The following is a 22,925-nucleotide window of genomic DNA, read 5'->3' as shown; positions in this document are numbered from 1 at the left end:
GGGGGGGGGGGGGTTGGAATGTAGTTGATTGGGATTATGTTGATGGGGCTGCAGTTGATGGGGTGTTGTTAATGGGGGCAGGTGGGGTGGTGGAATGTAGTTAATTGGGATTATGTCGATAGGGCTGCAGTTGATGGGGGTGTTAAGGCGGAGGGGTGGGGGGGTGGGGGGGTTGTGATTGGAATGTAGTTGATTGGGATTATGTTGATAGAGCTGCGGTTGATGGAGATTAGGTTAATGGGTGTACGTTAATTGCGGTGTAGTTGATTGGGGTATATGCTGATGGGTGTTTGTTGATGAGGGTATATGCTGATGGGGTGTTTGTTGATGGACGTGTCTGTTGATGGGGTGTTTGTTGATGGAGGTGTATGTTGATTGGGGGTGGAGGAGTTGATGAGGGTGTGTGCTGATGGGGTGTTTGTTGAAGAGGGTATATGCTGATGGGGTGTTTGTTAATGGAGGTGTATGTTGATTGGGGGAGGAGTAGTTGATGAGGGTGTGTGCTAATGGGGTGTTTGTTGATGGAGGTGTATGCTGATGGGGTGTTTGTTGATGGAGGTGTATGCTGACTGGGGGAGGAGGAGTTGATGAGGGTATATGCTGATGGGGTGTTGATGATGGAGGTGTATGTTGATTGGGAGGAGGAGTAGTTGATGAGGGTGTGTGCTGATGGGGTGTTTGTTGATGGAGGTGTATGTTGATTGGGGGAGAATTAGTTGATGAGGGTGTGTGCTGATGGGGTGTTTGTTGATGGAGGTGTATGTTGATTGGGGGAGGAGTAGTTGATGAGGGTGTGTGCTGATGGGGTGTTTGTTGATGGAGGTGTATGTTGATTGGGGGAGGAGTAGTTGATGAGGGTGTGTGCTGATGGGGTGTTTGTTGATGGAGGTGTATGTTGATTGGGGGAGGAGTAGTTGATGAGGGTGTGTGCTGATGGGGTGTTTGTTGATGGAGGTGTATGTTGATTGGGGGAGGAGTAGTTGATGAGGGTGTGTGCTGATGGGGTGTTTGTTGATGGAGGTGTATGTTGATTGGGGGAGGAGTAGTTGATGAGGGTGTGTGCTGATGGGGTGTTTGTTGATGGAGGTGTATGTTGATTGGGGGAGGAGTAGTTGATGAGGGTGTGTGCTGATGGGGTGTTTGTTGATGGAGGTGTATGTTGATTGGGGGAGGAGTAGTTGATGAGGGTGTGTGCTGATGGGGTGTTTGTTGATGGAGGTGTATGTTGATTGGGGGAGGAGTAGTTGATGAGGGTGTGTGCTGATGGGGTGTTTGTTGATGGAGGTGTATGTTGATTGGGGGAGGAGTAGTTGATGAGGGTGTGTGCTGATGGGGTGTTTGTTGATGGAGGTGTATGTTGATTGGGGGAGGAGTAGTTGATGAGGGTGTGTGCTGATGGGGTGTTTGTTGATGGAGGTGTATGTTGATTGGGGGAGGAGTAGTTGATGAGGGTGTGTGCTGATGGGGTGTTTGTTGATGGAGGTGTATGTTGATTGGGGGAGGAGTAGTTGATGAGGGTGTGTGCTGATGGGGTGTTTGTTGATGGAGGTGTATGTTGATTGGGGGAGGAGTAGTTGATGAGGGTGTGTGCTGATGGGGTGTTTGTTGATGGAGGTGTATGTTGATTGGGGGAGGAGTAGTTGATGAGGGTGTGTGCTGATGGGGTGTTTGTTGATGGAGGTGTATGTTGATTGGGGGAGGAGTAGTTGATGAGGGTGTGTGCTGATGGGGTGTTTGTTGATGGAGGTGTATGTTGATTGGGGGAGGAGTAGTTGATGAGGGTGTGTGCTGATGGGGTGTTTGTTGATGGAGGTGTATGTTGATTGGGGGAGGAGTAGTTGATGAGGGTGTGTGCTGATGGGGTGTTTGTTGATGGAGGTGTATGTTGATTGGGGGAGGAGTAGTTGATGAGGGTGTGTGCTGATGGGGTGTTTGTTGATGGAGGTGTATGTTGATTGGGGGAGGAGTAGTTGATGAGGGTGTGTGCTGATGGGGTGTTTGTTGATGGAGGTGTATGTTGATTGGGGGAGGAGTAGTTGATGAGGGTGTGTGCTGATGGGGTGTTTGTTGATGGAGGTGTATGTTGATTGGGGGAGGAGTAGTTGATGAGGGTGTGTGCTGATGGGGTGTTTGTTGATGGAGGTGTATGTTGATTGGGGGAGGAGTAGTTGATGAGGGTGTGTGCTGATGGGGTGTTTGTTGATGGAGGTGTATGTTGATTGGGGGAGGAGTAGTTGATGAGGGTGTGTGCTGATGGGGTGTTTGTTGATGGAGGTGTATGTTGATTGGGGGAGGAGTAGTTGATGAGGGTGTGTGCTGATGGGGTGTTTGTTGATGGAGGTGTATGTTGATTGGGGGAGGAGTAGTTGATGAGGGTGTGTGCTGATGGGGTGTTTGTTGATGGAGGTGTATGTTGATTGGGGGAGGAGTAGTTGATGAGGGTGTGTGCTGATGGGGTGTTTGTTGATGGAGGTGTATGTTGATTGGGGGAGGAGTAGTTGATGAGGGTGTGTGCTGATGGGGTGTTTGTTGATGGAGGTGTATGTTGATTGGGGGAGGAGTAGTTGATGAGGGTGTGTGCTGATGGGGTGTTTGTTGATGGAGGTGTATGTTGATTGGGGGAGGAGTAGTTGATGAGGGTGTGTGCTGATGGGGTGTTTGTTGATGGAGGTGTATGTTGATTGGGGGAGGAGTAGTTGATGAGGGTGTGTGCTGATGGGGTGTTTGTTGATGGAGGTGTATGTTGATTGGGGGAGGAGTAGTTGATGAGGGTGTGTGCTGATGGGGTGTTTGTTGATGGAGGTGTATGTTGATTGGGGGAGGAGTAGTTGATGAGGGTGTGTGCTGATGGGGTGTTTGTTGATGGAGGTGTATGTTGATTGGGGGAGGAGTAGTTGATGAGGGTGTGTGCTGATGGGGTGTTTGTTGATGGAGGTGTATGTTGATTGGGGGAGGAGTAGTTGATGAGGGTGTGTGCTGATGGGGTGTTTGTTGATGGAGGTGTATGTTGATTGGGGGAGGAGTAGTTGATGAGGGTGTGTGCTAATGGGGTGTTTGTTGATGGAGGTGTATGCTGATGGGGTGTTTGTTGATGGAGGTGTATGCTGATTTGGGGAGGAGTAGTTGATGAGGGTATATGCTGATGGGGTGTTGTTGATGGAGGTGTATGTTGATTGGGGGAGGAGGAGTTGATGAGGGTGTGTGCTAATGGGGTGTTTGTTGATGGAGGTGTATGCTGATGGGGTGTTTGTTGATGGAGGTGTATGCTGATTTGGGGAGGAGTTGTTGATGAGGGTATATGCTGATGGGGTGTTGATGATGGAGGTGTATGTTGATTGGGGGAAGAGGAGTAGTTGATGAGTGTGTGTGCTGATGGGGTGTTTATTGATGGAGGTGTATGCGGATGGGGTGTTTGTTGATGGGGGTATATGCTGATGGGGTGTTTATTGATGGAGGCGTATGCGGATGGGGTGTTTGTTGATGGGGGTATATGCTGATGGGGTGTTTATTGATGGAGGTGTATGCGGATTGGGTGTTTGTTGATGGAGGTGTATGTTGATTGGGGGGGTGTTTGTTGATGGAGGTGTATGTTGATTGGGGTGTTTGTTGATGGTGGTGTATGTTGATTGGGTGGAGGATTAGTTCATGAGGGTGTGTGCTGATGGGGTGTTTGTTGATGAGGGTATATACTGATGGGGTGTTTGTTGGTGGAGGTGTATGTTGATTGGGGGAGGAGTAGTTGATGAGGGTGTGTGCTGATGGGGTGTTTGTTGATGGAGGTGTATGTTAATGGGGTGTTTGTTGATGGAGGTGTATGTAGATTGGGGTGTTTGTTGATGGAGGTGTATGTTGATTAGGGGGAGGAGTAGTTGATGAGGATGTGTGCTGATGGGGTGTTTGTTGATGAGGGTATATGCTGATGGGGTGTTTGTTGATGGAGGTGTATGTTGATTGGGGGGAGGAGGAGTTGATGAGGGGGTGTGCTGATGGGGGGTTTGTTGATGGAGGTGTATGTTGATTGGGGGGAGGAGTAGTTAATGAGGGTGTGTGCTGATGGGGTGTTTGTTGATGAGGGTGTGTGCTGATGGGGGGTTTGTTGATAAGGATATATGCTGATGGGGTGTATGTTGATGGAGGTGTCTGTTGATTGGGGGAGGAGAAGTTGATGAGAGTGTGTGCTAATGGGGTGTTTGTTGATGGAGGTGTATGCTGACTGGGGAGGAGTAGTTGATGAGGGTGTGTGCTAATGGGGTGTTTGTTGATGGAGGTGTATGCTGACTGGGGAGGAGTAGTTGATGAGGGTGTGTGCTGATGGGGTGTCTGTTGATGAGGGTATATACTGATGGGGTGTTTGTTGATGGAGGTGTATGCTGACTGGGGAGGAGTAGTTGATGAGGGTGTGTGCTGATGGGGTGTCTGTTGATGAGGGTATATACTGATGGGGTGTTTGTTGGTGGAGGGGTATGTTGATTGGGGGAGGAGTAGTTGATGACGGTGTGTGCTGATGGGGTGTTTGTTGATGGAGGTGTTTGCTGATGGGGTGTTTGTTGATGGAGGTGTATGTTGATTACGGGGAGGAGTAGTTGATGAGGATGTGTGCTGATGGGGGGTTTGTTGATGAGGGTATATGCTGATGGGGTGTTTGTTGATGGATGTGTATGGGAGGTGTATGTTAATGGGGTGTTTGTTGATGGAGGTGTATGTAGATTGGGGTGTTTGTTGATGGAGGGGTATGTTGATTGGGGGGGTGTTTGTTGATGGAGGTGTATGTTGATTAGGGGGAGGAGGAGTTGATGAGGATGTGTGCTGATGGGGTGTTTGTTGGTGAGGGTATATGCTGATGGGGTGTTTGTTGATGGATGTGTATGGGAGGTGTATGTTAATGGGGTGTTTGTTGATGGAGGTGTATGTAGATTGGGGTGTTTGTTGATGGAGGTGTATGTTGATTGGGGGAGGAGTTGATGAGGGTGTGTGCTAATGGGGTGTTTGTTGATGAGGGTCTGATGGGGTGTTTGTTGATAAGGATATATGCTGATGGGGTGTTTGTTGATGGAGGGGTATGTTGATTGGGGGGGTGTTTGTTGATGGAGGTGTATGTTGATTAGGGGGCGGAGTAGTTGATGAGGGTGTGTGCTGATGGGGTGTTTGTTGATAAGGATATATGCTGATGGGGTGTATGTTGATGGAGGTGTCTGTTGATTGGGGGAGGAGTAGTTGATGAGAGTGTGTGCTAATGGGGTGTTTGTTGATGGAGGTGTATGCTGATGGGGTGTTTGTTGATGGAGGTGTGTGCTGATGGGGTGTTTGTCGATGGAGGTGTATGTTGATTGGGGGAGGAGTTGATGAGGGAGTGGGCTAATGGGGTGTTTGTTGATGGAAGGGCAAGCTGATGGGGTGTTTGTTGATGGAGGTGTATGCTGATGGGGTGTTTGTTGATTGAGGTGTATGCTGATTGGGGGAGGAGGTGTTGATGAGGGTATATGCTGATGGGGTGTTTGTTGATGAGGGTATATGCTGATGGGGTGTTGATGATGGAGGTGTATGTTGATTGGGGAGGAGGAGTAGTTGATGAGGGTGTGTGCTGATGGGGTGTTTATTGATGGAGGTGTATGCGGATGGGGTGTTTGTTGATGAGGGTATATGCTGATGGGTGTTTGTTGATGAGGGTATATGCTGATGGGGTGTTTATTGATGGAGGTGTATGCGGATGGGGTGTTTGTTGATAAGGGTATATGCTGATGGGGTGTTTGTTGATGGAGGTGTATGTTGATGGGGTGTTTGTTGATGGAGGTGTATGTTGATTGGGTGTTTGCTGATGGTGGTGTATGTTGATTGGGGGGAGGAGTAGTTCATAAGGGTGTGTGCTGATGGGGTGTTTGTTGAGGAGGGTATGTACTGATGGGGTGTTTGTTGGTGGAGGTGTATGTTGATTGGGGGAGGAGTAGTTGATGAGGGTGTATGATGATGGGGTGTTTGTTGATGGAGTTGCATGTTGATGACGTGTTTGTTGATGGAGGTGTATGTTGATTGGGGGAGGAGTTGATGAGGGTGTGTGCTAATGGGGTGTTTGTTGATGGGGGTATATACTGATGGGGTGTTTGTTGATGGATGTGTATGTTGATTGGGGGAAGGAGGAGTTGATGAGGGTGTGAGCTGATGGGGTGTTTGTTGATGGAGGTGTTTGTTGATTGGGGTGTTTGTTGATGGAGGTGTATGTTTATTGGGGGAGGAGTAGCTGAGGGAGTGTGGTGATGGGGTGTTTGTTGATGAGGGTGTGTGCTGATGGGGTGTTTGGTGATGAGGGTGTGGGCTGATGGGGGGTTTGTTGATGGAGGTGTATGTTGATTGGGGGGGGGAGTAGTTCATAAGGGTGTGTGCTTATGGGGTGTTTGTTGATGGAGGTGTATGTTTATTGGGGGAGGAGTAGCTGAGGGAGTGTGGTGATGGGGTGTTTGTTGATGAGGGTGTGTGCTGATGGGGTGTTTATTGATGGAGGTGTATGCGGATGGGGTGTTTGTTGATGAGGGTATATGCTGATGTGGTGTTTGTTGATGGATGTGTATGTTGATTGGGGGAAGGAGTAGTTGATGAGGGTGTGTGCTAATGGGGGGTTTGTTGATGAGGGTATATACTGATGGGGTGTTTGTTGATGGATGTGTATGTTGATTGGGGGAAGGAGGAGTTGATGACGGTGTGTGCTGATGGGGTGTTGATGATGGAGGTTTATGTTGATTGGGGAAGGAGGAGTTGATGAGGGTGTGTGCTGATGGGGTGTTTATTGATGGAGGTGTATGCGGATGGGGTGTTTGTTGATGAGGGTATATGCTGATGTGGTGTTTGTTGATGGAGGTGTATGTTGATTGGGGGGGGGGAGGAGTTGTTGAGGTTGGGTGCTGATGGGGTGTTTGTTGATGAGGGTATATGCTGATGTGGTGTTTGTTGATGGATGTGTATGTTGATTGGGGGGAGGAGTAGTTGATGAGGGTGTGTGATGATGGGGGGTTTGTTGATGGAGTTGTATGTTGATGAGGGGTTTGTTGATGGAGGTGTATGTTGATTGGGGGAGGAGTAGCTGATGAGGGTGTGTGCTAATGGGGTGTTTGTTGATGGAGTTGTATGTTGATGAGGGGTTTGTTGATGGAGGTGTATGTTGATTGGGGGGTTTGTTGATGGAGGTGTATGTTGATTGGGTGTTTGCTGATGGTGGTGTATGTTGATTGGGTGGAGGAGTAGTTCATAAGGGTGCGTGCTGATGGGGTGTTTGTTGAGGAGGGTGTGTACTGATGGGGTGTTTGTTGGTGGAGGTGTATGTTGATTGGGGGAGGAGTAGTTGATGAGGGTGTGTGATGATGGGGTGTTTGTTGATGGAGTTGTATGTTGATGAGGTGTTTGTTGATGGAGGTGTATGTTGATTGGGGTGTTTGTTGATGGAGGTGTATGTTTATTGGGGGAGGAGTAGCTGAGGGTGTGTGTTGATGGGGTGTTTGTTGATGAGGGTGTGTGTTGATGGGGTGTTTGTTGATGAGGGTGTGTGCTGATGGGGTGTTTGTTGATGGAGGTGTATGTTGATTGGGGTGCTTGTTGATGGAGTTGTATGTTGATGGGGTGTTTGTTGATGGAGGTGTATGTTGATTGGGGAAATGGTGACGGGTCTTTAGTTGATAGGGTGTTGTTGATGGGCCTGCAGTTGATTGATATTAGGTTTTTTGTTGATGAGGGTATATGCTGATGGGGTGTTTGTTGATGAGGGTATATGCTGATGGGGTGTTTGTTGAAGGAGGAGTATGTTGATTGGGAGAGGAGTAGTTGATGAGGGTGTGTGCTGATGGGGTGTTTGTTGATGGAGGTGTATGTTGATTGGGGGGGGGGAGTAGTTGATGAGGTTGTGTGCTGATGGGGTGTTTGTTGATGAGGGTATATGCTGATGGGGTGTTTGTTGTTGGATGTGTATGTTGATTGGGGGGGGGGGGTAGTTGATGAGGTTGTGTGCTGATGGGGTGTTTGTTGATGGAGGTGTATGTTGATTGGGGTGAGGAGTAGTTGATGAGGGTGTGTGCTGATTGGGTGTTTGTTGATGAGGGTATATGCTAATGGGGTGTTTGTTGATGGAGGTGTATGTTGATTGGGGGAGGAGTAGTTGATGACGGTGTGTGCTGATGGGGTGTTGATGATGGAGGTTTATGTTGATTGGGGAAGGAGGAGTTGATGAGGGTGTGTGCTAAAGGGGTGTTTGTTGATGGAGGTGTATGCTGATGGGGTGTTTGTTGATGGAGGTGTATGCTGATTGGGGGAGGAGTAGTTGATGAGGGTGTGTGCTGATTGGGTGTTGATGATGGAGGTGTATGTTGATTGGGGGAGGAGGAGTTGATGAGGGTGTGTGCTGATGGGGTGTTGATGATGGAGGGTTATGTTGATTGGGGAAGGAGGAGTTGATGAGGGTGTGTGCTAATGGGGTGTTTGTTGATGGAGGTGTATGCTGATTGTGGAAGGAGTAGTTGATGAGGGTATATGCTGATGGGGTGTTGATGATGGAGGTGTATGTTGATTGGGGTAGGAGTAGTTGATGAGGGTGTGTGCTGATGGGGTGTTGATGATGGAGGTGTATGTTGATTGGGGTAGGAGTAGTTGATGAGGGTGTGTGCTGATGGGGTGTTGATGATGGAGGTGTATGTTGATTGGGGTAGGAGTAGTTGATGAGGGTGTGTGCTGATGGGGTGTTTATTGATGGAGGTGTATGCGGATGGGGTGTTTGTTGGTGAGGGTATATGCTGATGGGGTGTTTGTTGATGGAGGTGTATGTTGATTGGGGAAATGGTGACGGGGCTTTAGTTGATAGGGTGTTGTTGATGGGGCTGCAGTTGATTGAGATTAGGTTAATGGGTGTATGTTGATTGCGGTGTAGTTGATCGAGGGAGGAGCAGTAGTTGAGGGTGTGTGCTGAAGGAGGTGTGTGTGTTGATAGGGGTGTATGCTGCTTGGGATTATGTTGATTGGGATGTACGATGATGGGTGTGTATGTTAATAGGGATATGTGTATATTGGTGTGTTTGTTTATTGGCGTGTGTGTTTATGGGTGTGTTTGTTGATTTGTGTGAATAATGATGGGTTAGTGTGTTGATTGGGTTGTGTTGATGAGTGTTTATGTTGATGGGGATGTATGTTGATGAGTGTTTGTGTTGATGGGTGTATATTGATGTGTGTGTTGATGGGTGTGTGTGTTGATGGGTGTGTGTGTTGATGGGTGTGTATGTTGATGGGTGAGTGTGTTGATGGGTGTGTGTGTTGATGGGTGTGTGTGTTGATGGGGTGTATGTTGATTGGTGTGTATGTTGATTGGTGTGTGTGTTGACGGGGATGAGTGTTGATGGGGATGAGTGTTTATGGGGATATGTGTTTATGGGGTGTTTGTTGATTGGTGTGTCTGTTGATTGGTGTGTGTGTTGATGGGGGTGTGTGTTGATGGGTGTGTATGTTGATGGGTGTGTGTGTTGATGGGGTGTATGTTGATGGGTGTGTGTTGATGGGTGTTTGTGTTGATGTGTGTGTATGTTGATTGGTGTGTAGGTAGATTGGTGTGTATGTTGATTGGTGCGTATGTTGATATGTGTGTATGTTACTGGATGCGTGTGTTCATGGATGTGTGTGTTGATTGGTGTGTGTGTTGATGGGGGTGTGTGTTGATGGGTGTGTATGTTGATGGGTGTGTGTGTTGATGGGTGAGTGTGTTGATGGGGGTGTGTGTTGATGGGTGTGTGTGTTGATGGGGTGTATGTTGATGTGGGTGGGTCTTAATGGATGGGTGTGTTAAAGGGTGTGTATGTTGATTGGTGTGTGTGTTGAAGGGGATGAGTGTTGATGGGGATGAGTGTTTATGGGGATAAGTGTTTATGCGGTGTATGTTGATTGGTGTGTGTGTTGGTGGGGGTGTGTTGATGGGGGTGTGTTGATGGGGTTGTGTGTTGATGGGGGGGGTGTTGATGTGGGTGTGTCTTAATGGATGGGGGTGTTAACGGGTGTGTATGTTGATTGGTGTGTGTGTTGGTTGGTGTGTTTGTTGATTTGTGTGTATGTTGATTGGTGTGTATGTTGGTGTGTGTGTGTGTGTGTGTGTTTGTGGGTGTGTGTGTGTATAGGTGTGTGTGTTGATGGGTGTGTATGTTGATGGGTGTGTGTTGATGGGTGTTTGTGTTGATGTGTGTGTATGTTGATTGGTGTGTGTGTTGACGGGGATGAGTGTTGATGGGGATGAGTGTTTATGGGGATAAGTGTTTATGCGGTGTATGTTGATTGGTGTGTGTGTTGGTTGGTGTGTTTGTTGATTTGTGTGTATGTTGATTGGTGTGTGTGTTGAAGGGGATGAGTGTTGATGGGGATGAGTGTTTATGGGGATATGTGTTTATGGGGTGTTTGTTGATTGGTGTGTCTGTTGATTGGTGTGTGTGTTGATGGGGGCGTGTTGATGGGGTTATGTGTTGATGGGTGTGTTTGTTGATGGGGGTGTGTTGATGGGGTTGTGTGTTGATGGGGTGTATGTTGATGTGTGTGTGTCTTAATGGATGGGTGTGTTAAAGGGTGTGTATGTTGATTGGGGTGTGTGTTGATGGGGGGGTGTTGATGGGGGGGGGGGGGTTGATGGGGTTGTGTGTTGATGGGGTGAATGTTGATGCGTTTGTGTCTTAATGGATGGGTGCGTTAAAGGGGGTGTAAGTTGATTGGTGTGTGTGTTGATGGGGGGGTGTTGATGGGGGTGTGTTGATGGGGGGGGGGGTGTTGATGGGGTTGTGTGTTGATGGGGTGAATGTTGATGTGTTTGTGTCTTAATGGATGGGTGCGTTAAAGGGTGTGTAAGTTGATTGGTGTGTGTGTTGATGGGGTGTGTTGATGGGGATGTATGTTGATGTGTGTGTGTCTTGATGGATGGGTGTGTTAATGGATGTGTGTGTTGATGGGTGTGTGTGTTGATGGGTGTGTGTGTTAATGGGTTTGTGTTGATGGTCTGTATGTTGATTGGTGTGTGTGTTGATGGGGTGTGTTGATGTGATTGTGTGTTGATGGGGATGCGTGTGTGTGTGTGTGTGTTAAAGGATGTGTGTGTGTGTGTGTGTGTGTGTGTGTGTGTGTGTGTGTGTGTGTGTGTGTGTGTGTTAATGGACGTGTGTGTTTTGATGGGGTGTATGTTGATTGGTGTGTATGTTGATGGGTGTGTGTTGATGGGTGTGTGTGTTGATGTGTGTGTATGTTGATTTGGGTGTATGTTGATGTGTGTGTGTTAATGGATGCGTGTGTTAATGGATGTGTGTGTTGATTGGTGTGTTTTGATGGGGTGTATGTTAATGTGCGTGTGTGTTAATGGATGTGTGTGTTAATGGATGTGTGTGTTGATGGGTGTGTGTGTTGATGGGGTGTATGTTGATTGGTTTGTGTGTTTGTGTATTATGATTTTGACTGTTTTCCGTTCGGTAGATTATGATTTTGTTTTTCGAAGATTAAGATTTTTTAAGTGGATTGTGATTGTTTTCCTTTACTTTGGTTGTAGTGATGTTTTACCCTCGAGTAATTGTGAATATACCCCGAGTTACATGAACCGTGAGTATGTGTGCGTGTTGTTGTTTCCCGTTTCGTGGATGTACTCAGGTTATGATTATGTTTAAAAAAATAAAAAATAAAGTTAAAAAAAAAAGATAAGTTAATTAACCCCTAATTGAACGGGCCTTGATATGGCCATAGTGATAACTATCGCAATTATGTATCAATCTTTAGGAAGGCTGTACGATACAGACAAAAAGGAATAACCTCGAGAGATATCCTTGACCTTTAACCTCCGAAAACTGTATCTAGATAAGAACAAAATAAGAGATAGCGAAAAAAAAACCCTTACAACCAAGATTTCAGATCTAATTTCTCTTTTATTCAAAAAAAATGAACGAAAAAAGTTTTTTGAAATAAGAAAAATATAACAAAGGATACCTTTTAAGAAAACAGTATAATATTCCTAAGCAGGTTTTAAAATGTTGGTCCTTTTTTTAATCCGTCAATGAACGGATCCCATCAACTGGGCAAATTTGTAGATCATTTCACAGCTTTGAGGGAAAGAAACTTAACTAAATCTTACTGTAAGAAGAAATGACTTAATGATAAGACAAAAAATCATAATAGCGATATGACAGAAAGAGCGAAAATTATCAAAAAACAAAGATGAAGGATACCAAAACTCATATTTTATACATTTTTCGCGATAAACGCACGCAATTGGACCGGAACTGAGCCAGTGTTATATCAAAGTTAAAACCGCACAGTTTCGAAGATTTGTGATAAATAAATAACAATATATCAAGAATAGTACGCGTGCACTTAAATTAAATTTGTGTTTTCAAGTTAGAAGCAACTTTAAGGATCCCCGTACCACTGCCAAAAACTGTAACGAAGTATTGGAAATTGTTTTTTTCTGGCAGGACTTTGATAAACCATTCTGAAAAGAAACCCCTACCTTGTGGGTCTTTTATGAGAAATAATAGAGGTGAAATGAACAGAATATAATCAACAACAGTGTCGTTCTGAGTGTAAAAAATTAAGCGGGGCTAGACCTGGGTTTGAACCCTGGACTACAGATTGATATTATACTATCGCTCTACGCAACTGAGCTACCTGGTCTACGGAAGTGTCCTGGCCAAACTGTGCTACAGTTATATCCAAACAGAAGTTAAGGGAGGTTACTGTACATAGGAGAACCACAGTACAGTGGGACAGGGAAGGAAGTTAAGGGGAGGTTACTGTACATAAGAAAACCACAGTACAGTGGGACAGGGAAGGAAGTTAAGGGGAGGTTAATGTACATAGGAAAACTACAGTACAGTGGGACAGGGAAGTTAGTTAAGGGGAGGTTACTGTACATAGGAAAACCACAGTACAGTGGGACAGGGAAGGAAGTTAAGGGGAGGTTACTGTACATAAGAAAACCACAGTACAGTGGGACAGGGAATGAAGTTAAGGGGAGGTTACTGTACATAGGAAAACCACAGTACAGTTGGACAGGGATCCTTAACAATGAAAATATTTTAAAGATGAACAAGAAACTTAGCCGACAGGAATATTATCGAAAAAACTCGAAATAAGATTATCAGAAAAAAGAGCTTGAGTTACAAAAAGGCAGAACGAAAAATACCAGGGTATATATCAAGGGATCTCCTACTATGTAAAACAGGTTGTTCAATGAACCAACAAATTAAAAAACTACTTGCCGTAAATAATAAAACAAATCCAACCTATCCGATAAAGGGACGTCCAGTAACGTGTTTGGTACCCTTTACCGTAATGGGAAGGACACAAAGACTGAGGTGTTCTTTAAGTGTGAATCAAAGAGAAATCAAGTGTTAAGAATGTTATGTTGTTTCAACAAACTGTTCAAGGAAACTTGCCTTTTTTTGTTGAAAAAAACAAAATGCGTGTCAACATACGCGACCATGTATTGATATTGTATGTCTAACGTAATATATATTTGCCGTCTAGTTCGATATTTTTACTGTATTGTTGCAGTTTGATGCCTCACATTAGATTGTAATGTATATGAGGAAAACTATTCAAGTATAACATGTAAAATGCCAAGAAAATTTCCTTTGCAACGGAAATCGCGAGTTAAAAAGAGAATAATACAAATAGAAACTAAACAATTATGAATACGCCTATAAATCAATTAAGATATAATTATTTTTTTCTACTTACACTGCCCAATCGTATTTCTGCTTGCAATTTACGATTTTCTAATTACATTAATTATGAAAAAGAAATCAACGTATTTTAATTTCTAAAAAAAAATACGACTCATTTTAAACTTCATCCAACATCTTATATTCCCTTTATATTCGACTTGATAAAAAAAAAACAGTCATATTTGGCAGGTTTATCAGTAAGCATGGGCCTCGGCTCGTTTATGCGGACGAATCGGTACGTTTACATCTAAATGCAATATTTCATTAATAATTAAACCCCAAGGGACCTGCACATGTAAATGTAGACATTGAAAATATTTATTAAGTCTCGTTAGAAAGCCGCACCAGATCCATAGGTCCGTCCCCATTCCATGGACGACAACTTCGTCGGCGATGACGTCACAATATTTATGTCCACCATTAAGTTAGTTATAACGACCTCGTCAGTTTTAAATATATTATTATATTTTTTACGGCTGCGACAAAGCAATGAAAATTGATAATTCTTTATAATTCTTGGCTTTATTTTCTGTCTTATTCAGTGAAATGTTTGATACAATAGCAAAGGTGAAAGAGGTCAGAATATTCATTTTTTAGATGCTTAAATTGAAGACCTTTTCCTAATTTTTTCTTACTAAATCTAGGATTACTGGAGAGAATGAACCATTTCTTTTAGTACCTAATATTGATAACTGTAATTCTGCATTGTCCTTTATGTAAATGAAGTGGTACTTCAGGATGTCTAGTTTTAAAAAGCATCACGTGGAACTGTTGTGACGGACGCTTTGTATTTGTTTAATTGTACAGAATATTTTAAGGAACAAAACATATGTTAAATAATGTTGTTTTAAATGTCTTGGAATGTGTTTCAACTTTAACTCTATTTGGCAATAGTTTCAAACATCATATACTTGGAATGTAAGACGTTGTCTGGTGAACCCCCATGACATGAAGGCTTGTCAGCTAAATAACGATAATAAGAAACGTTTCCGTGTAGTGTCGGTGTCCCGGTAGCTTGTTCGCTTCTCGAACTGCAACATGAATTAATTATTCCAATCAATGCATGTTACATATTCAGCTATTTACAACTAGGAGGCCTTCGTACATTTAAACTGTAGGGATAAAAATTAACCCCGTCAAATTATATATAGAATATGGTGGTTTAGCATAATTATCTTCATTGCGTCACCTCCGCTCTATAATACCATGCTGACCAGTCCGTATCGATCTCCTACTGACCACTACCGGCAATGACCACTGTCCGTATAATTGATTATGTCAGGCACAGACTATACGTGCCCAGTATTTGACCTGGTAGTCATAGTGCCAAGCAGTATTTCGATGACGTCATCACGTTCACGCTCATGGTGCCCCCTCCCCTCCTTTTGTTCGATCGTATGATAGCATCAGGAACTTGTAAATATTTTGCTGACTTTCAGTACGATACCGTGAATTTGAGCATGACATATTACAAAACAAAAACAATTAGAAATGTTCAGTAATAAACTAGTTCTACAGAAGCCTGTACCTGAAGACAGTACATACCTTTAATCTCAAAAACACAAATACTTTACTTTCGAAACGAGTTCCCGCTATTCTGGTATTTCTAAGAATAACTACCGTGGGTTTTTTTGTTGATCTTCTCTGGACTTTTGTTTATCAAAACGTTGAAACCCAGCAGCCTTGTTTGATTCCCCTTCAGACAACTCGCATATGACACAAGGACATAAAGGATATTCGACACCTGGCATAAAGGTTACTCCACCCACAACATAAGGGAAACACTACACCTAACGTTACACACATCAACATCTTGCATAAGAGATACTCCACACCTGACATAGGAGATACCCCACATCTGACATAAGAGATACCCCACAGATGACAACAGGGATACACCACATCTTACATAGGTGATACCCCACACCTGACATAGGTAATACCTCACACCTGATATAAGGGATACCTCACACCTAACATAAAGGATACACTACATCTTACATAGGCGATACCCCACACCTGACATAGGCGATACCCCACACCTGACATAGGCGATACCTCACACCTAACATAAAGGATACACTACATCTTACATAGGCGATACCCCACACCTGACAAGAGGAATGCGCAACACTTGTCAAGAGGGATACCCCACACCTGATATAAGGGATACCCCATGCCTTACGTAAGACACATTTACACCTGACAAGAGGTATACCCTACACCTAACATAAGGAATTACCCATACCTAACATAAGGCATACCCTAAAACTGACATAGGATATACCCCACACCTGGCATAATGGATGCCCCACACCTTCCAAGAGGGATACCCTACACCCGACATAAGTGATACACTACACCTGACAAAAGGGATACCCCACGCCTGGTATAAGGGATACTCCATGCCTGACAAGATGGATAACCAACATCTGACATAGGAGATACCCCACACCTGACTTAAGGGATACCCTTCACATAACATAAGGGATACCTACGCCTGACATAAGAGATACTCAACACCTGCCAAGAGGGATGCCCTACACCTGACATAAGAAATATCCCACATCTGCATAAGGGATGCCCTTCACCCGACATAAGAGATACCCAACACCTGTCAAGAGTGATGCCCTACACCTTAAAAGAGGGATATCCCACGCCTGACATTAGGGATCCTAACCTGACAATAGGAATATCCCACACCTGACAAGAGGGATACCCCACACCCGACATAAGTGATATCCCACGCCCGACGTAGGCCACATCTACACCTGACATAAGGGATACCCCAGGCCTGAAATAAGCCATATCTACACCTGAAATTAGGGATACCCCGCGCTTGAAATAAGACACATCTACACCCGACATGAGGGATACCACACGCCTGAAATAAGCCACATCTACACCTGAAATGAGGGATACTCCACGCCTGAAAAAAGCCACATCTACACCTGAAAAAAGGGATGCCCTTACCTGACATAGGTGATACCCCACACCTGACATAGGTAATACCCCACAAATGACAAGAGGGATACCCTATACCTGACATAAGAGATACCCCATACCTGACATAGGTAATACCCCACAAATGACAAGAGGGATACCCTATACCTGACATCAGGGATACCCCATACCTGACAAGAGGAATACGCTACACCTGCCAAGAGGGATCCCCCACACCTGATATAAGGGATACCTCATGCCTTACGTAAGACACATTTACACCTGACAAGAGGTATGTCCTACACCTAACATAAGGAATACCCCACACCTGACATAAGGGATACCAAACACCTGACAAGAGGCATACCCAACACCTGCAGTTTATAACATAAGGGATACCCCACACCTGACAAGAGGGATACCCTACATTTGACATAGGAGATACACCACACCTGACCAGAGGGATACCCCACATCTCACATAGGAGATACCCCACTCCTGACATTAGGGATACCCTACACCTGACATAAGGTATACCCAACACCTGCCGGGAAGGATGCCCTTTACCTGATATAAGGGATACCCTAAACCTGACATAGGAGATACTCCACACCCGACATAAGGAATGCCCTTCACCTGACATAAGCGATACCCCACACCTGCCAAGAAGTATGCCCTTCACCTGAAAAGAGGGATACCCCACGCCTGACACAATGGATTCCACATCTGACAATAGGAATATCCCATACCTGACAATAGGGATACCCAACACCTGAAAGAGGGATACTCAACAAATGACAAGAGGGATACCCCACACCCGACATAAGGGATATCCCACGCCCGACGTAAGCCACATCTACACCTGACATAAGGGATACCCCACGCCCGACGTAAGCCACATCTACACCTGACATAAGGGATACCCCACGCCTGAAATAAGGCATATCTACACCTGACATGATGGATACCCCATATCTGACATAAGGGATACCATGACCTGACATAGGTGATACCCCACACCTGACATAGGTAATACCCCACACCTGACAAGAGGGATACCCTTCACCTGACATCAGGGATACCCCATACCTGACAAGAGGAATACGCAACACCTGCCAAGAGGGATACCACACACCTGGAATAAGGGATATCCCATGCCTGACGTTAGACGCATTTACATTTGACAAGAGGTATACCCTACACCTTACATAAGGAATACCCCATATCTGACATAAGGGATACCCCACGCTTGACATAAGAGATACCTAACAACTGACAAGAGGCATACCCTACATCCGATATAAGAGATACCCCACACCTGACATAAGGGATACCCAACACCTGACAAGAGGCATACACCACACCTGACAAGAGGGATACACCACACCTGACACGAGGGATACCCCATGCCTGGCGTAAGACACAATTTTCCACCTGACAAGAGGGATACCGTACACCCGAGTTAAGGGATACCCCACACCTGAAATAAGGGATACACCACACTTGACAAGAGGGATATCCCACAATTGACATAAGAGATACCCCACACCTGACATAAGGGATACCCTTCACCTGACATAAGGGATACGCCACACCTGCCAAGACGGATGACCTTCATCTGATATAACGGATACCCTACATCAGACATAAGGGATACCCAACACCTGTCAAGAGGGATACCCTACACCTGAAAGAGGGACACCCCACGCCTGACAAAAGGGATCTCACACATGACAAAGGGAATATCCCACACCTGACAATAGGGATACCCCACGCCTGAAATAAGCCACATCTATACCCGACATAAGGGATACCCCACGCCTGAAATAAGCCACATCTACACCCGACATAAGGGATACCCCACGTCTGAAATAAGCCACATCTACACCATACATGAGGGATACCCCAAGCCTGAAATAAGCCACATCTACACCTGACAAAAGGGATAGCCCACGCCTGAAATAAGCCACATCTACACCCGACATAAGGGATATCCCACGCCTGAAATAAGCCACATCTACACCTGACATAAGGGATAGCCCACGCCTGAAATAAGCCACATCTACACCTTACATAAGGGATACTCCACGCCTGAAATAAGCCACATTTACACCTGATATGAGGGATACCCAACGCCTGAAATAAGCCACATATACACCTGAAAAAAAGGGATGCCCCACACCTGACATAAAGGATACCCCACGCCTTACGTATGCAAAATCTACACCTGACAAATACAACTCTACAAATAATGCGATTCTGGAAAACTCCATAAACTTCAACTGAAGAGATTTACAGTAGTGAACGTGTTACCATTACGCTGCCGAAAAGATTTCCAAAATTGAAATAAACCATCCTGTAACGAGTTGGATGGAATAAGGAAGGGTGGGGTCTGATAAATTCCACTACATCACAGTTCATGCGTTACCAAGTATCATATGATAAAATTTCAAATACGGGGACTGGTACAGTGTAATACTAGACACGCCGTACGTAGCCTAGGTCGGCCGGCTGTATGAACTGTAGACAGGTGCGCATGCTCGTCCTTCCCTCAGGTGACCACTGTAATGGTCAAACTTTACCACAATTGTTTGGATACCATCAAAAGTGTTTACAGATGGGTTTACGTCGAATAATTGAACAAGTTTCATACAAATCCTATTTTCATAAGTGAAGTTGTAGCTCGCCCCCGGTCATGTGATAACTGTACGCAAGTGGCCTTATTTCTTAAACCTTTATAAAAATGGCATTGTATCCCGCGGTCTGAGAAGAAAGTTCCAAACATAATCGCCAATAAATTGTACGGACTATTGTAAAGAAAGTTCTTACACCTACGAACCATTTGTAGAGCGCTATAATGCTTACTAATTCGTTAAGTAAATTGTGGTTTCCGTGAAGTTCAGAAGAGAAACATGTCATTTGTTTGTCCATTTTGCGTTGTTTGCGTACACAGTGTGTCCCGTGTTTCCAAGGTATGGTGTGTCTACAAACTCCGCCTGCCCGTCCTATAGTATATGGTCCAATAGTAGTCCTGCAATATCCTGAGTGGTCGCGACCGGGTACCTCGGGTGTAGCAACCCTCTCTATGTATGGCGACCGGGAGACCACGGATGTTCAATAGACCCCGTGAATTCTACCAGTGCCATTAATAGAGAGGAAGTTCAAGCCTTGTGCGTCCAGTCCGGTCACTGCCAAAATAAATAGAAAAGGCGTTAAGTACACACCAATATAAGAGCGGAATCGACCAACCCTGACATTCTATGGCGTAAGAATAATACCGGGACGGGGAGATTAATACCGAACCAAACAGGTTTGAGAAACGTAGCGGGATCTCGGGGAACAATAGCGCCTTAACGAATTCCAAAATGGATCTAAACATATATTGAAAAGAAATTAGTGAGACGAATCAATGTCACGGGTGTTTGTCATGAAAGTCCCAATGTACAGATCCAAACAAGTTTGTCATTACGCCATATCAGCGCCCATTGTTTCCCAGCCAATCACAGTCCGCCCCATGGCCGCTGTCCACATGTTTGCTAGCCATTACAAAATCATGCTAAAAAGGTTCAAATAATCACTTTATCGACATAATTAGTCCTATTGTTAAGATACTTATATATCGATGACACCACACTGACCCTTGTATTATTAGTCCCTGAAGAATAGCTACTTAGAGTGGATTGTATTGTCTCACTACATGGGAACCAGAAACAACAATCTGAAGTTTTAAGCAATAAAACCCCTCTATATTTCCCAATGGAAGTTTGCTATTCTCTTTTCATTTTCAGAACGATGCAGCAGGAAAAAGTTGTTACCTACTAATTTATTTGATCGGTAGTAAAAAATAAATAAATAAATCCCCATTTGTAACACATAATGCAATGCACGAGGGCATCTAATTCTTTTCATCTCAAACTTTGCACAATTTTCTACAATGGCCGACGCAAAGTCATTACTGACATTTAGAATGCAAATTCCTACTGAATACTCCTATTTAGAATCCCTACCGAATATTTCCCTGTGCCGATGAGCAAGCAAGCTAGTAGTAGTCGTGGAAAGCTGAGATCAGTCAAGTCGTTTAAAACTCAAAACAACAATGACATTAAACTAAATAATTTGGTATAGCGGTTCCTATAACATTAAAAACGGTACCTTAACGTTAAATAGTTTAATTACCGCTGTTTATTATTTGCCCTTCAGATATTTCCAGAAAATGACATCCGTTTCCAAAATAGTAACATAAGCTATACGACACAGTTTTAGCAATAGTTTAAACATACCGATGTAATCAAGATATATATACAAATGTCTTTCCCCGAGGTTACCGGTACGATCAGATCGTACAGGTACGTCCGTGTAGATACATAGGTGGCCCAAGGTCATAGAGACAGATTGGGTCGAGTGTGACCCACACACATATACATTGGTATGTCAAGGACAGCCGGGAGGGCGACGTGCTCTTCTCAATTCATGAATACTTTTAAAATTACACATGTGTCAGAACACTGATAAAATCACAAAGCCGGAAGTCAGTCAGAAATCGGAAAATCTCTTAGAGTTATACTTTTAAATCATTTCCGGTTACAACTTACATGTGTCCTCTTTTTCCAACTTGCATCGTAGTTTTTTATCTATATTTATAGTCAACATTACCATAAAACCTTTAATTGTAGGCGACTTTGATTTACTAAGCTAGAAAATATAACTCAATACAGCTATGAATTGTAGCACCTATAGTCTTAACAGTTATATCTACTGATTACGATTATAAAGGTGTTAGTGACACGTAGGAATATCGGTCACTCACTCGGTCATTTCGATATTTGTCACAAGTGTTGACACATATAAGGGTGTTCAAAATCTACTACGAGTGTGAACAACTTCCAATAATACGTATGTCTTTCCTCGACATTGACATTTAATGTCTGAATGACATTTAAATATAAATATGATTATTTGTTTTAGAAGTAAGGACTTTCCCGATATAAAAGAGTTTAGAACAATTTTGTAGACAATAAACAACAAATTGAACCTATTACACGTCAAACGTTCGAAAAAGCATGGTATGAGTTAGCGTCTCGTTCTCGACAACTCACTATTATCAAACGAGAAACAAACCCTCATTTACCACTGTTCTGTAAAGCCGAAATGATCTTGATTCAGAGAGGAGAAAATGTCTGAAAATGGTATGCAACGAAATATTTTTAATTGTAGTATTGAAGAAAACTTGATATAAATAAATGATGTCTTAGTGTAAATGTTTAGTGCTACCGTACATACGCTGAGGGGAGTGGGGGAAGTAAGAGGAGGGATTAATTTCGTCACTCACAAACATGATTTGGGTGTTTCCACACCAAACCTGTCTATTCATGCGTCAGTGAGGTGGTAGCGCGGCTCGGGGGGATTATCGCTACCAAATACCCGCGTAAATATATACTGTAAGAGGATTAGCACCAATTACATAGGCGTCCCCCCGACAGGTAATACACAGCCTAAACTACATGTGTAAAACACGTATAAAATATTGATAGACCGAAATAACTCATGAAAATAACATGATAAACGTTGACTGTAGAATTAAAGTACATTAATGTAAACATAGTTATGTGACGTTTTACTTGGAAAAAATATCAATATAGATAAATCCATGTCAAAGGAATACCACCTTCAACATGTCGATGTCAAAACCCGTTCTCGCTTCAAAATACATCATTTTGGAAAGAACAATTTATGTACACCCCTATCCCCAGTGTAGAAAGTTTCCATGAACTTGTAAAATATTTTGTACTGCGTAATTTGTAAAAAAAATATATATATATTTACAGATGTTATCATACTAAAAACAGATCGTTGACATTTAAAAGAAAAGGTGAATTTCTTAAAAATAAAACAAAAGGTGGTGTTTAGAATCGCACTTTTCGTCCATGTCCAATTTGATAGATCGATCACCCTTGCAAAATTTGAATGCGGCCATTTTACCCCAGTGATATTCCATTTGTTGGTCTCCGTTAAACGCTGACGTCAAAGGTGATACACACAGCTATAGTAACAGGTATATACATAAAATCTATCTCGTAAAAGTAAATTATAAATTGCCTACCTTGATCTCTTCGTTCCTCCTCGCCATGTGTCGGTGGGACATTCTCCACCCGTCTTACCCTGGCCTCGCACGCACTGTGCGGGGTTTCCGACGAAGAAGCGAGGCCCATTATGTAACTGCGAGAAGCAGTGATGCTAATAGCCAGGTCTACTCAATACATTTCAATGGAACGTATT

General features: G+C 44.0%; 1 protein-coding gene across 1 annotated transcript; it reads right to left on the bottom strand.

The window, feature by feature from the left end:
* Nucleotides 1–712: 712 nt before the first annotated feature.
* LOC110447643 (mucin-2-like) lies at nt 713–22,858 on the bottom strand. Its single transcript, XM_021493482.1, has 2 exons — nt 22,750–22,858; nt 713–3,042 (listed from the first exon to the last, which is right to left on the bottom strand). Exons 1-2 carry the CDS (start codon nt 22,856–22,858, stop codon nt 713–715), a joined length of 2,439 nt encoding a protein of 812 aa, XP_021349157.1.
* Between the last annotated feature and the right edge of the window lie 67 nt (nt 22,859–22,925).

Source organism: Mizuhopecten yessoensis, unplaced genomic scaffold, assembly GCF_002113885.1.
Source record: "Mizuhopecten yessoensis strain PY_sf001 unplaced genomic scaffold, ASM211388v2 scaffold3555, whole genome shotgun sequence".
NCBI classification, from domain to species: domain Eukaryota; kingdom Metazoa; phylum Mollusca; class Bivalvia; order Pectinida; family Pectinidae; genus Mizuhopecten; species Mizuhopecten yessoensis.
The sequence above is the reverse complement of the archived record's forward strand: the minus strand, read 5'-3'. Positions and strand labels throughout refer to the sequence as shown.

Bases quoted from the DNA above. Each gene is read 5' to 3' on its own strand.
- LOC110447643 (XM_021493482.1), bottom strand. From the start codon at position 22,858: ATGGGCCTCGCTTCTTCGTCGGAAACCCCGCACAGTGCGTGCGAGGCC. The intron at 3,043-22,749 runs GTAGGCAATTTA...ACACCCCATTAG, and splicing joins GGAGGAACGAAGAGATCAAG to CACACACCCTCATCAACTAC.